At 35.7% G+C, this 14,754-nt stretch overlaps 1 protein-coding gene across 1 annotated transcript in view; it reads right to left on the bottom strand.

The window, feature by feature from the left end:
• Positions 1-14,754, bottom strand: part of LAMA2 (laminin subunit alpha 2) — a 347,214-nt gene that overhangs the window by 160,918 nt on the left and 171,542 nt on the right. The window contains exons 13-14 of the mRNA XM_054061626.1: positions 2,100-2,201; positions 1,269-1,480 (exon numbers count right to left, since the gene is read on the bottom strand). Coding sequence (XP_053917601.1) covers positions 1,269-1,480; positions 2,100-2,201 — 314 coding nt within the window. The remainder of the gene's footprint in view (positions 1-1,268; positions 1,481-2,099; positions 2,202-14,754) is intronic.

Raw genomic sequence — 14,754 nt, 5'->3', positions numbered from 1 at the left:
AAAGTGGATGCAAGAGTAAGTAAGACTGATGACCAAATGAGCAAATTAGGAAACAGTTTGGCTCAAACTCAAGCTAGTTATGACTCACAAACTTATTTACAGAGAGGTAATACAAAGTAATTAATCATAGAAAGTGAAAGAGTGTGAAAAACCCATGATCTCTTTTTGCAGGGAAAAAATGTGCACTACCAAAGCTTAAAACAGAAAACTGCATGCTGTTGACACAACCTGCATTTCAACTTAGGATGTATTTTAATTACCTAAGTATTCAAATGATGGTTGGGTTACTTAAGAAATTTCACAGTAGCAAAAATTGTATTTCTGCTCTCAGCAAATAATCACTAATGTCATATCAGCTCCTTCCATTCCGAATTGGCTTATGCTGCTGAATTAAATTCTGTGCAGGTTAAAGAACATTTCAAGGTTTCATGCCTCGTGAGCAGAAAACTACTACATTATCGGTTCCATAGCAAATTTAAAAAATAATATTTATGCTACCTAACTAATAATGTATAGACAGAAAGCAATAATACAATACCAGGAGAGGGGCCGTCGTCCAGCCCATCTGCAGTATATTCTTATGCACTGATGATGATTTTAAATGCAAGCTGAGCTTTACAGGTTCAACCACACTGCAGCCACTGAGATAGAACAACTAGGTTGTCTCAATCAACACCTTTCTTTTGATCAGAAGGAGGAGAAGAGTTGACATGAAATCAGTAAGTTTAAGCATTCCAAGCAGCAAATTGACATAAATCCAGGGAAAAGCTTTGAGATTAGCCAGTTCGGTGTTTGCTACTGATTAAAAACGTAGTACTCTCCCCTGAGGCCACTTTCCATCTTGCAGACTTAGGATATTGTTCTCTAGTCCACTGTTAATGTGGCCTGTATGCTCACTGAATGGGGAGAACAATATTTAAGCAATATATCATCTCTCACTTCAATATGTCGTTACTGCACTCCATAATTTACCACATACGTGGGAATTACAGTGTTCACAAACATATTTATAGAACTGTCATTCATGCCTTAATAGTCCATGTGACTTTGTTTTCTTACAAGGCTGCTTCTTCTGTTGCCTCTCCTCCTCTTGTCTACCCAAAATGAAAAAAAGATACTAACAACTTGTTGAAAGTGTAAATTAATTCTGTGGATTTGACGATAATAAATTAGTATATTTTAGATTACATAAGCTTAGTTCTGGGAAGAGGTAAAACAAGTATTTTGAGAAGCATCCTATAGCAAACAGACACGTTTCCCACATTCACCTGTAGATGGCATTCATCTCATAGCTGTATGTAGCTCTTAGGAGGATCCTCTTCACGTTTGCAAGAACAGTCATGAACTCCCTCCTACTGATTGGAACGTCAGTATCATGCAAAGAGAAAGATTCTGGTTTCAGCACAATTTCTTCAGTGTGCTCTTCAAAAGGCTGCAGGTGAATCCCCTCTTTGGTAGTGCTGATTCTCAAGTCACCTCCCTAGACAGAGCCATGACATTTAAATATGAAAAAAGAAAAAAAAAAGTCAGGAAAAAAAAGCTCTAGCTTTAGACAGCTGGCATACAGGACTTATTGAATAATATATTTTACAAGAATAATAACTATCAGGGATAACATTCATCTTTCAAAGACCTGAAATGGGCTTGCCTGATAAAGTTGAAAGTCAGTGCAAAAGAAAGTTTAGGTTATTCAGCTAAAATCCAGTGTCACGGCTTTGCATAGGCAAAAGTAAATTCATACGCCAAGCTGCACAAGAACAGGTCTGCTGAAAGAATGTCAGTGCATTACTTCAAACAACCAATTGTTTTATTTCTTTATTTTTCCTGATGAAGAATGCAGTTCTGTATCCTACCACAATATTGCCAGAGGTTTCTTGAGATACTGAATATTTTAGTTCTCTAAAGCGCATCCATTTTCTGCCACTATAAATTAGCTGAAAGTACGTGCACCCTGCTATTTTGAGTCCTTAACCATCAGGCTTCATGCTGAACATCTGACAAAGTAGGCAATTTCTTTCTCTCTTTTTTTTTTTTTTCCCCTGGCTAAAAGGACTTTATGATGACATCCACCAGACTGAACAATCAACTGATCACTTTACCTCAATGATGACATCAGATTGAACCATCAATTGAACTGCCTTCTCTTCCTCTGTGAAGTCATAGGAGACTGTAAATTTCAGATGTCCTCCAGCAGCTGCTACCTAGGGAGAAAAAAAAAAAAAAAGACAGAAAAAACGCAATTAAATGCAAAAAACCCAGGTCTTAATTAGTTGTGGGCAGTTTTCTCCAGCACCAGTATTTCCTAGAAACAGACTTCCAGCGTTGCAAAACCATATGCAGATGCCTGGGAATTAAATATCTAAGGACCATTCCCCTTCAAGCTCAACCATCTAGAAATCATGGTCAGTCATTTTTCTTCTATGCCTGTCGATGGCTGGAGATTCCTTAAACACACAGACTAACAAGGATTCAAGAAAGCAAAAATAATGGGAAAACAAAGATGGAGTGGTTTGGGGCAAGCTATAAAAATTATGTACCAAGACAGGTTTTACTTTCTCTCAATCACATAACCTTTGCCTAAGATTAAAATCCTACAAAGGGAATTAATAGATCACACAGACCAAAAATCTGTTAGAGGAATAGACAAACAGATAATAGTTCAGAAAGCAACCAGAATGCATTAACGACTTCAAACATATAACCAACAAGAAATACTACAGGAAAGGGGTGGGTTTGACTGGTCTGGAAAAGAGAACACTAAGAGAGAGTAGGAAAATAGTTTACCAAGACATAAAAGACTGGAAAAAGTAAATGGCCATTTTCAGTTTCCTGTTGCAACTGCAAGTAAGTCATGAAGAAGACTTAACTTGACCAAAGAGAAATCTTTCTGACTGTAGGGATAGTCAAATCAAACTACTTAAAAATGCTATTTAATTTCTTCATTAAATGTTTAACAGCAGTTCAGACATGACAGAGATAATCTAGGTGTGATGCCTAAGAGTTGGGATATGACTGAGAAATCTCTTTTAGGTCTCTGCTCACCACACCAGTCTGAGTTTCATGGCTGCAACTGGCAAGATTTGCATATCACAGACAGGATCACACATTGAAGTCAAGATCCCGAAGTGACACTTACTGGAGAGAATATCTGGTAGTTAAAAATATATATTTACTTTGCGTGCTGAATAATACTAAAGCAGATTAGAAAGAAAACCCAAGCTTATATAAAACAGAAAGTACCACTTCCTTCTGCCATTGTTTATAAAGGTAATTTCCTCCCTCTGTATATTTAAGTTAGAAGTTTATGTACAGGCAAAAGAATTCAGAGGTCAACCCACTTGCTGCATCAACAATAATGTCTCAACTAGTACAAAAACCACTTTTCACTGAATTTTGAATACAAGGGCAATAAAGAAGGTGGGCACCTGTGAAATCCCTTCATTTTGACGTTGTTTCCTGTATCACCTGAAGACTGAGTGTTCTGCCTCAAGGACTGTCATCCGAGGCTATATGAACACCAAAGAGAACAGAGCATAAAAGTTTTCCTTGCTGGTGACAAAAGCACATATTGTTGAGACAAGAATAGCTGACTAAAAACATCAAGAAAGTTCCACAGAAATTCCTTTATCTCTCCCACCTGGTTTTAGATCAATACATCAAATGTTCCTTTCCAGCCCAGAAGGCAGAATCTACGTGTTCAAGAAAAGTCACAGGCTCCTCAAGAAATACAAGTATAGATAGAGATATCACAGCTATCTTAATTCTAATCCACTAAGTTTCTGGTAGATAGTTAATTTTTTGGCTGTTCACTATTAACTGTACTTCTACTGTGATATTACGTGTTATTAAAGGAAGTAATAAGAGAGAGCAGATAAAACTGATTATGACATCCCAACAACTGCATTCTGGGTCAGCCAAAACCCTCTGAAGCAGGAGAGACAGCTGCTTTCCTGTGAACAAATGGCCATGGTCAACAGCAAGAAAGCTGAAGGTTAGGAGGAAGCACTCAGTACTTACTACCTTGTGCAAAGCATGCTTTAATGTTATGAATGTCACACTAAAATCACTTTTAAATCAAGACAAGTGATAGTAAGCCACAAATATTTAAAGCACTGAAAACAAACAGTATTTCTGCAATTATTTGCAAAGCCATAGATAAGAAAAGCTTGCATTTTTTTTATATGGAAATCAGATTCTAGAAGTCTTTCTTTTCCTGCAATTAGTCAGTCTGCTGTCAATGCCTTTCTGAGGCAAGCTGTCAGGATATCTTCTGCTAACGTCATTGGAGAGTACCTCTTCTTTATACAGATTTATAACCTCTCTTATTATTGAATTATTTGGTGATTCACACTTTCCTTCTCTAATGCTTCTTGTAACTCTGCCCACAAAGTTTTAGTACTTACTCTACTACACTAGGGGAGGCTTCCTCATTTCTTCTGAAAAACACATGCCAAACAACTTCAGAAGATCTGCTGCTATCTCCAGTAAATAGGGTGCTTTTTACAATCCCTTATCTCATTAAGCAGTAAAACTCTCTTCTGTCAGCTACGAGGAGACTCAGTTTGTGATTAAAGCATCTAAATACAGTTGTTTGTGAATTAGATGACCATGAGTGGAAGCCAGATGGAATATACTGGGGCATCTGAAATGGTACCATGTGGCTACACACAGACAACCCAAAGAAGTCCCTTACATAGTCAAAGGAATCTAGAAAGTGACTTGTCAAAAGAAGAGGGAGACAGAGATGGAGAGAGAGGTGGAGAGGGAGGCGGAGAGAGAGAGGAAAAAGGAAAAAGGAAAAAAGGAAAGGGAAAGGGAAAGGGAAAGGGAAAGGGAAAAGGGAAAAGGGAAAAGGGAAAGAGAAAAGGGAAAGGGAAAGGGAAAAGGGAAAGAGAAAAGGGAAGGGGAAGGGGAAAAGAAAAGGAAAAGGAAAAGGAAAAAATAAAAACATGAACAGGCAGAATTGGAGAACAGGTGAATTGGAGAAAGCCAATACACATACCACTGAATACAAAACCAAGGAGAAGTCTCACAGCATGTTGCTGGTAGTAACTCAAAGTTCAACAAGATAATATGTTTTCTTATTCCAGAAGACATCCCTAAAACATAAAAACCTCCATTTGTTTTCTGATATGCCTGTGAACATTCTTTTGCTTCCTGTCATGATCATGAGAAACGACACAGATGCTCACTCAGTCTTCCAGTGTCTCTGCCACATTCATGGTGACAATATCTACCAGTAAAAACAGTGCTTCAAGGTAATGAAATCATATTATATACAGTTTAACACTCCATGCTAGCCTTCTTCGATTTCCCCTAAATAGAGCTGCAATAAAATGCTGAAGTTTATTCGGACTCTTTCACCATCAAAAGCTCTCTAGGTACACGTTTATTTTATGACACGGATTTCAGTAAATACAGAGATATCTGACACCAGAACATCACCACCAACTATGTGAAGGAAATCCTTGAAAAAAATAAAAAGAATGCTCCCAGTTTATTAGTGGTGACCAATTTAGTCCATAATGGTACCTATGCAGTTGTGACACGATTTCACAAGGCGCTGAACCATCTTAACTATGTACCATCCTAACCAACGGCTACGTGTATATGTCTTGTTCTAGCCAGCCTACTCAATGTAGAAGGGAATGGACAAAGGGTTGCTTTTCTAACCTAATTTACTTAAGTTTAAGGAAATATTCTATTATTAATCCTACTCTCATCTGGATTGTTATCTTCTTTACAAAAAAGTATGAGCTGTAAATTTATGATATTTAATTGGGTTTTGCTGATTCAGTCTTCATGATAGTTGTAGAATGAAGGAAGGCAAGGACTAGAAAGGAATTCCATTAGAAGCAGCACCAAGAAAACATCAAACTTTTATTCATTTAGTGACAGGTCTCAGTAAAGATTGCATGCTTTAGTTCTACTCAAGATCCAATTAGAGATTAAACAGACTCTCCTCTCTTAGACAGACCTGAATCTAGATAGGATATAAAAGCTATTCTGAGGTATTATAGTAATATTTCAGATAAAGCAAGGAGCAGAATAATCAAGTTGCATTTGAATGACAGCATAGTTCTGGCTAGCTTCAAGAAAATGCCGCTTTCATCACAGGGAAGTTAACTTCTGCCCCTGAAAGAATGGACTCCTTCCATCTCTCCAACACCTAGAGGTCCCCCAACCTCTGTCCCAGGTAGTTCAGAACCCTACCGTTTCCCTGCTTAAGTACACCTAAAATTATTCTACATAAACTGTACAAATTGATGCTACATTCTACTTAAATTCACTTATTCAGAACATTGCTCCAGAGTAGTTAATGGAACAAGGAGGGAATAAACTTTCATAATGCAGCCTGACTACTACATTTGGTTCAGTTGCTTTCCATGAGTGTTCATCTACAACTCTGAAACACTCAAAGAGGAAACAGAGCATTTCAAACCATTCACTGTCACCTCCAGTTTCTTAAAACAGACCAACCTGATAACCAAGTCACATTACAAGAATATTTCCAAGCCATTCTTTTCTGGAATATTATCGAGAATATTATGATACAGCCTCTTTTAATTTTAAGGATTTCCTCCACTCATCCTACATAAAAGCCAACCATAGAATTGTCTGGCCAACCACACCTGAAGTTTAAAATCAACTTTGCTAATGACAAGCCTTTACAAGATTTAGAATATATGATTATTTGTTATAGTTACTTCACCATAGTAATCATAGCACATAACTGTAGTAAGGTTCCTCACTTCTTTCTTCTTCCTTTGCTTTCCATATATTCAAAATCCTTCTGTGACTGTGCCTTCCCAACCACTATACCCCAAGCTGCTGTAACGAGAACAAGGTTTCAGAAATGTAAAGTATATATTCTTCCCATTGTGATGTGGTAATCATAATTCAGGTACAGTTACTGCCCATCGCTCTTACTGTGGTGATAAGTACATCTCAGTCTTTGAAATCACCCAGTCTGGCAAAAACATGCCAGAGGCTGTGACACTGTAGCATAATATGTCAGGCACTGATCATAGAGAGATATTTAAAAAAATTAACCTTGTATGTCACCAAAATTGCAGACATTTTTCCCTGACTGAACACAGTAAAATTGCAGATGAGAAAAAAATAACACGTTTCAAAATATCGTATCCTCATCAAATGTTTCTAAATAAAAACTGTTTACTGCTGGTCTTGCAGCTGTCAACAACCTCATAACTGAAAGTAATTCTTAATTTTGCTGATTAAACATTCATCTCCCCATTTCATGGTCTTCGATTCCAAAGGGACAAACCATAATTACAGTAGACGTATCAATAAATGCCTTTCTGTAATATCAGAATGAAGTACTAACTAGAACATTTATGTCAATGTTCAATTCCATTAGGACACAAGAGCCGACCCTTACCCTTTCATTTCTGGCTGTACTCCTTCATGAATATTTCAAAAAGAAAATCAATTTGCATAATTTTGCAAAACCATAAAAGCTCATACTTCTGTGGCAACAAAATCCCAGCACACAAGGACTATTAAAAACAAAAATGCAGGACTATAAAACAAGAGCAACTGTTCAAGTCCAAATTAATAGCCCCTCTTAGATAAAATACTTCCTTCAGTTTGCTGTTGCATTTAGAGGTAATCAATATTTGCATCCAATATCGATGAGGACATCCCACTGTGTGATGATCTTAAAATCAAAATCCATTACTAATGCAAGTGTTGACTTGCTACTGAAAAAGCTTAAAGTGGCAACAAGAAATAGTTAAATACTATTTCTCTGTTAGGACAGTTCACCAGGTTAGATAAAGCATTCTTAGGCTTTCTTTTCTTTCCATGTTTGTAAAGCACCAAGCAAAACAGCTTAGGAACATTATTTGTGAACATTGCCACAAATGAAAATGAAAATGAAAAAACCCTTAACTTCTAGCCAACCAAAAGAAATTTTCCTACCTCCATCTACTTAACTGTTTCACAACATTACTATGGGCAATATCATACCACAATGATGGCTGCACAAGTAATTCAAAGCAAAGTATGACATAACTAGCACTTTGGGATCCTTTAGGAACTTGAAACATAATGTTTCAAGCATGAAAGAGTTGTCTAACTGCAATATCTGTGTGCAAAATTATTTGGACAGAAAGGAGATGCTGTTTTTAATATCTGTCAGTGTTTTTAACTTTTAAAGTGGGAGACTTTGAATGGAATAGAATGTAAACACACCCATATTTTGAAGAAAATTCCTTCTTTTCTAACAAAATTCAAGGATATGCAATCCCTAAATCTCCAGTCCTCAGAGGTGGCTTATCATTTCATATAATAAACACAGCAATAATGCATTCTTATTTAGTATTTTATTGCACATCATGGAGACCTCTATGGATCATATATCAAAATAAGACAGCAAAAATAAATATTAAAAAGTATTAAACAAAGATATAGATCTGTATAAACATGTTTCTGTGTACTACAATTCACAGGCATTAATCATAAAAATACACAAAAAACTCCTTGCGTTTTGATTTCATTTTTTCAGGGCAGGGGAAAACAAAGCAGTGAATCAGAACTCCCCTGATTTTTCTCTGTTTTCATTCAGTACAAACCATGTTTTGAATTACTTTGCCTCTGGAGCTAATACTTTCTCATGATTAAATTTGTGGCTACTTTCCTTGCTTGTTAGTTTTGCAGTCTTTCTTCTACTAACCTCATTCATGGCAAACTAACATAGCTATGAAAAATACTTATGTTTTCTTTTTGGGAAAGAAACTGGTGTTTGATGTTAGTTGAGAGGTGCACTAGTTAACAGTAACTAAATATATGGATTTATTACACAAAAATTTAATTTTAATACTGTTCGACTCCAAGAACAAAAATTTTTCAGAAGAGTCTAGACAACACTTAATTAACAAATATGCTTTAATATAGAATTCAAAAGAAAATAATTTTAGATAAAATTTGTCATTCCATTCTTTATTTTATCCAACCAAGAAAGCAATTCGACACTTGTTATCACCATCATGGTAATACACAGATGATTCTCACATGAGGTAATGCACTCATACTTGTGAATACTGCACATGCAGAGACATACATACACTATACAGGCAGAAGCACACCAAGTGAAAACAAAACTTGATATGAACTCATCGTTCCAAAAGGTAAGCGAAAACAAGTTTGTTTCAAAATAATCTTAAATAAAACGTCCTTTCTGAAAATCTTTGCAGGTAAACTTTATCGTTTTCTTAAAGTTCAAAGTCTTTATCTTTCTTAGATATGATCTTCTATGGAATAACTATATTTCTTCTTAGAAGGCTGAAGGGAGGGTGAGCAATCAAGCTAATGAGATTTGAGAGCAAAAAGAAAGACAAAAGACAACTGAATTGTTGCCCAAGCATAAGAAAGGAGAAATGGTATAGCTTTATAAGACCACCCTAAAAGAATTCATATTTTCAACTTCAACTTGCCTTAATGGTAGCTGACAAAAAAAATTCTCTAGCTATTGTGAGGATAATCAAGCTCTATGGAATCTACACTTTCTGTGTTCATGTGTGTTATTTTAACATAACTTTTTTTATTTCCTTAAAGCAAAAACTGAACAAATAAATTACATTATTTTACAGCAAGACAATACAGCTTGGCACTTCTTACCATTTGTTCCTACAGATGCAGTGCCTTCCAATTACAGACTTGAAGCAATATCACTTCCACCAGTTTTTATGTACGTAGTGCATCTCTTACTACAAAAAGAAAAGCACACCCTTCTATTCATGAGTTATTTCTGCTTTAAAGGCAGAATGATGGAGAAAATTTGCTTTGAATGAATTAATAACTGTTCAGAAAAAGGGCAAGTATACTGCTCAAGGGTTAAATGTGCTCAAAGAATTGACATCAATCTTCTACCGGCACAGGCTATATGAAAGTCATATATTAAGTCCCATTTGAAGGATTCATCATCAAAAAAATACTGTAGTTCCATGAGGTATGTTAACACAGAGAGTGTGATTAATAGAACATGAATTTGAATTCAGGCAGGTAGGGAAAAGTTCTACTGAGATTAAATGTTCTCAGACCTGTTGAGTTCATACATTTAATCATGTGGATATTTCGTGAATTTTTTTACAGCAAGTGCTATGTGGAATCAAGTGAGAGTCACGTATTTCAAATAAAGCCTCCTATTCACTTCACAAATTCATCCTACAAAGTGTCAGAAATTCTTTTACCTTTGGCTGCAGAATATACAGCACAACCAACTGAGCATAAAAACTATGTGATAGTATTGTCCTATGTGCATCGTATTTTAATCTTCCGAAAACATCAGAGGCACCTAGAAAGTAATATGACCCTCACAAGCTTAGAGGAGAATGGTTACATGACATTGTTATCTAAAATTCTACCCAATATGGTTATAATTAAAGTACAGGAACAATACAGAGTAAGTATGCACAGACAGCAATGCAAAAAAAAAAAAATGTTAAAAAATTATTTCTACTGAAAATTTATCTTCTCCTCATGCATGTTTGTCATCTAACTCAATACTGTATCTTTTGTACCTTTCCAGAAGATATTCTTGACCTTACTAGCTAAATGGTATGCATTCCTTTTGCTTTTTCTATGCATGCTGACACTTTTCAGTTTTATGGAGACTTTTCATAAAGACATTCCTTGCCATAAAGTACATAGGCACTGGGTATGCTATACGTGCTTGCTGTTATTATAGGTGTTGATACTTCTCACATTTGATAATTGAGGGCTTCCTTCTTGGACAGTGCTTTCTTGAAAAAATATATTTCAAATTTCACTCTTTCTAAGCAAGAAAGAAGGATAGATCCATCATCTTTCAGACAACTAACTCCCTAACTCAAATTCAGGTCACTTGGACTAGAAAATTATTAAGATATAGAAGAAGCCGCTGGCATAATTTAAAGAAAAAAAACTACACAGAAGTCCTTAAGAAGCAACCAAGTTAAAGCGGGGAGATAGTGATGTTTCAACAGACCACTAATAGAAAATAAAAAGTTAGGTGATGAATTTTCTTGACTCTACCTAAAAGCAGAAGCACTTTTTCCATAATTTATTTAATGATATTCAGCTAGAAGAGCTTAGCTAAAGATGATGTGCTGAGGTGTTAACAAGGAAGGATGAAGTAATTACACAAAAATGAGTCAATATGATGCTTGATCTCAAAAACTTGGTACTGTTAATGCTACCAGTTGAGACTGAAGGCATATGAGATTTTATGGTGGATTGAAATTGGTTGGCTATCAGGTGCCCACTAAGTCACTCTCTCACTGCCTCTCCTCGAGAGTACAGAGGAAGAGAATAAGGTAGATACCACTGGGAATGTTCTCAAACACACCCATGATGAAGCTGCAATAACTTATCCCATGTATTTGAATTTTTAGCTTTTATTGGTAAAATATTATCCTAATGTGTAATTTTTACCTTTGCTGCCACTTTCAGCTCACTCTTTTTTTATCTTATTCAACGCAGACATAAAGAAAAAGTTGTTCCTTCCCTCCACACAGTTCCTGCCTTTTAGATTCTTTAAAACAACTACTCTAGTCCTTATTAATTTTATTTATGTATATTTGTAATTAAATAAATACATTTCTTCCTGTTTCTCTTTAAGTCTTACTCTCCTTCGGGCTTTCTCTAGTTGACAATAGAGACGCATACTTTAACAAAGATCAAAGATCCTTCATAAAGTTGGAACTGCAACAGTGTCTTTTGGAAAGAGAAAAGACTAGATGTAGGATATTAAAACAATATTTGACATAACAACAGCCTCACCTTGAGAGATGGGAAGAATGAGTTTGTGTGTATGTGCATACAAGTAAACGTATGTGGTTTTATGCATATAGTTAGCATACCTATGTTTAAGATCCCCTCTATGGAGAAGGTACACAGACCCTAAAATCAGGTCCTTCAGAACCTCTCAGAAAATATCGCACTTGATGCCAGTAAAGGTTTTCATATGTTAATTTTCTAAATAAGACAGCTCTCCCTACTCTGGTGTCAGGATGAACACATCTAAAGTGTAACAGCTATTACACTCAAATAAAGAAGTGTTACTAAAAAAACATAAAATCAGTTCCAATAGCTATTGATTTCTCGCAATGTAAGTTCAGTTTCTAGCAACGACAGATTCATGTTTTGTCATTTGTATACTTGGAGAATGGAGAATGACAGTATCTATGTGCATCGGAGACCAGAAGATTGATGAATCATTCTGAGTTTCGGTGTTACAAGCAACTGTTTGAAGACTAACCGTAATTTTCATCCTTAAATAGTGAAGTCTTAGTATGGAATTTCACCACATGCTGCAGGATCTTTAAAGCTAAATAACAGCATATGAATCTTGAATCTAATAATCTAGGAATTTTTATTATTCATTACTATTCACTCTGCTTCAATAGCTTTTCAAAAATTTATCTTGAATTTCAACTGACAGGGTGGAAAACCTCCATTTCATTTTATATTTCAGCAAGGACACCAACTTTTAACTTCCTTTTAATATCTTTTGAATTCTTGGTGTAACAAATAGCTATAAACCTCACAAAGAATCAACATATTTGTATGTAATTCATACATAAAATGAAAATACAAGGTCTTCTGAGCGTGATTAATGTGATTTATACACCTACATCAATTTCCTTTAATTGAAAGTGTTCCTTCCTTGTTTCTGTTGGCAATGTATGTTTTCTGCTCAGTTCTAACGTAAGTCAGTCTGCTGGGTCCTAATAAAACAAGTTTTGACTAACAATGCACATTTTCTACTTCAATCTCAAACTCTTGCATATTTAGCAGGGTTTCCTGCTGCTTTAGAGTTAATGCAAGTACTGTAGACTGAAGCAATGATTAACTTTATAGCTGGAAGATAAAATGTGCATAAAAGAGCTATTATTGCACAATAGCATTAGGAGAAAAAGTTATTAAAAATGTTGAGCTTAACTTAGTACTGCTTAAAATATATGTTAGATGAGGAACTTGACCTACACAAAGTTATAGTTTCCAGACACAGTAAGAACACACCATAAACTATTTTACAAATGCTAATCTGTATTTAAATAATAGTCATGTATTAAGTTAACCACACATAATCAAGGAGTGGGTTGTTTGGTGGTGTGGGCTTTTTTGCACTATACACGGTCACAGGATAAACTCCCTCTCCACTTTTGACAGTAACATTTCTTACAGTAACCGTCATTTGAAACCTAGAATGGAAGATTACATCCAACACTGTCTTTTGGTCCTCCGCTGCCACACCCTCCATTAGGAAAGCACGAATTCTGTTTCTTCACCTGTCTTTTCTCACCCTCCCTCTAGATGTACATGCCCTTCTGTTATTATTTCATCATCTCTTGCATTAACTACCAATTACAATTTAAGAATGTAAGTAAATCACTTTATATCAAATGCTGTGTATTTTCTTATGCACTCAGCATTTCACTCTCTTTCCTCAGACTGTAACAGAGATATTGTCTAGTTCAGGAAATGTGTGCAAATTGCTGCAGACTGGGTTGGTGCGCTAGACATCACTGATGAGCGAGCGCTTGCTTACACTGTTCCATATGCATGCAGTACTGGTCACTGTTGGAGACCACTTCCTAGACTAGACAGACCTTTCCTCAGACTAACTATAGCTGCTCTTACTTGCTCACAGATCTTTCAGAACTGATATCCCGCTGACAGAAACTACTGTAGCTCCATGAACTCAATTGATTTCTGAAAATTTCTGTAAACACGGAATCTGTCTTTTCCTGTAGTACCAATTGCCAACTACGTTGTTGATATCTCACTTCTGAAGAGCTAAAGCTAATGTTAACAATCTCTGTGTACTGTGATGTATCCACTTCAGTTTGTTCCAAATTTTGTAGTCAGTATCTTTCATCAATTTGTTTCTGAATGTAGAATAGAAAGCAGGTAGCTAAAGGTCCAGACAAAACATTTCAACATTTTGTATTAGGTAAAAAAAAGAATGGACTGTGAATCAATAGAGAGTAAATAGCTATATACTAAACCTGCACAAATCCGCTTAGGAGGTCATCAGGATTCTGTTTTTAACATATAAATATACTGTGCTTAGGAAGCAAACTTAGAAAAGCATGCAGTCCATGTGTGACATGGGGAACAGACAACCTGTGTACTCTTTGTCACTTTCATGGTCTTGTAATAAACCTTGCACATAAAACTCTATGCACCTACTTGTATACCATTAATAAAGTTATTAATAGGAAAAAAACATGTATTTACATATATTTCGGAAGATTGTAAAATTTCACATTCCTGCATAATGTGTCTGGATTTCCACTGCATTCTCAACATCATGCCTGAAGATTTTAGCTTAGATTAATCTTTTTTTGTTTCAAAATGCTGTTCCGTAGTGAAGTGTAGCATCTGTACAAGTTATCAGTGTACAAGTGTACATTTATCTGCACAAATAATGCTGCTCAGAAAGAACCATTGAGGCCTGTCTTGTGCTATAGGTAGGAGTACTATTTTGAAATATTCCTGTTTGAGCAGTGTTAGTCTAATTCTGTCTTCAATGAACCTGTAAAACTATAAATTGTAAAATGGTAAAAAGTTGTTTTAAATCCGGTATTTAGTTTGTAATAAAAAAATCAGATCCAGCAATTAATTCCATCCACCAGTAAGTGATCTTCATAAAACTTTTAGTTTACTTGGACTGCAACCTGAATCACTATGAACTTCAATTACACATAGCTTTCAGATCTTTCTGTAGAGAATTTGAAATACATT

The sequence above is a fragment of the Cuculus canorus genome, chromosome 3 (assembly GCF_017976375.1).
Source record: "Cuculus canorus isolate bCucCan1 chromosome 3, bCucCan1.pri, whole genome shotgun sequence".
NCBI classification, from domain to species: Eukaryota; Metazoa; Chordata; class Aves; order Cuculiformes; family Cuculidae; genus Cuculus; species Cuculus canorus.
The sequence above is the reverse complement of the archived record's forward strand: the minus strand, read 5'-3'. Positions and strand labels throughout refer to the sequence as shown.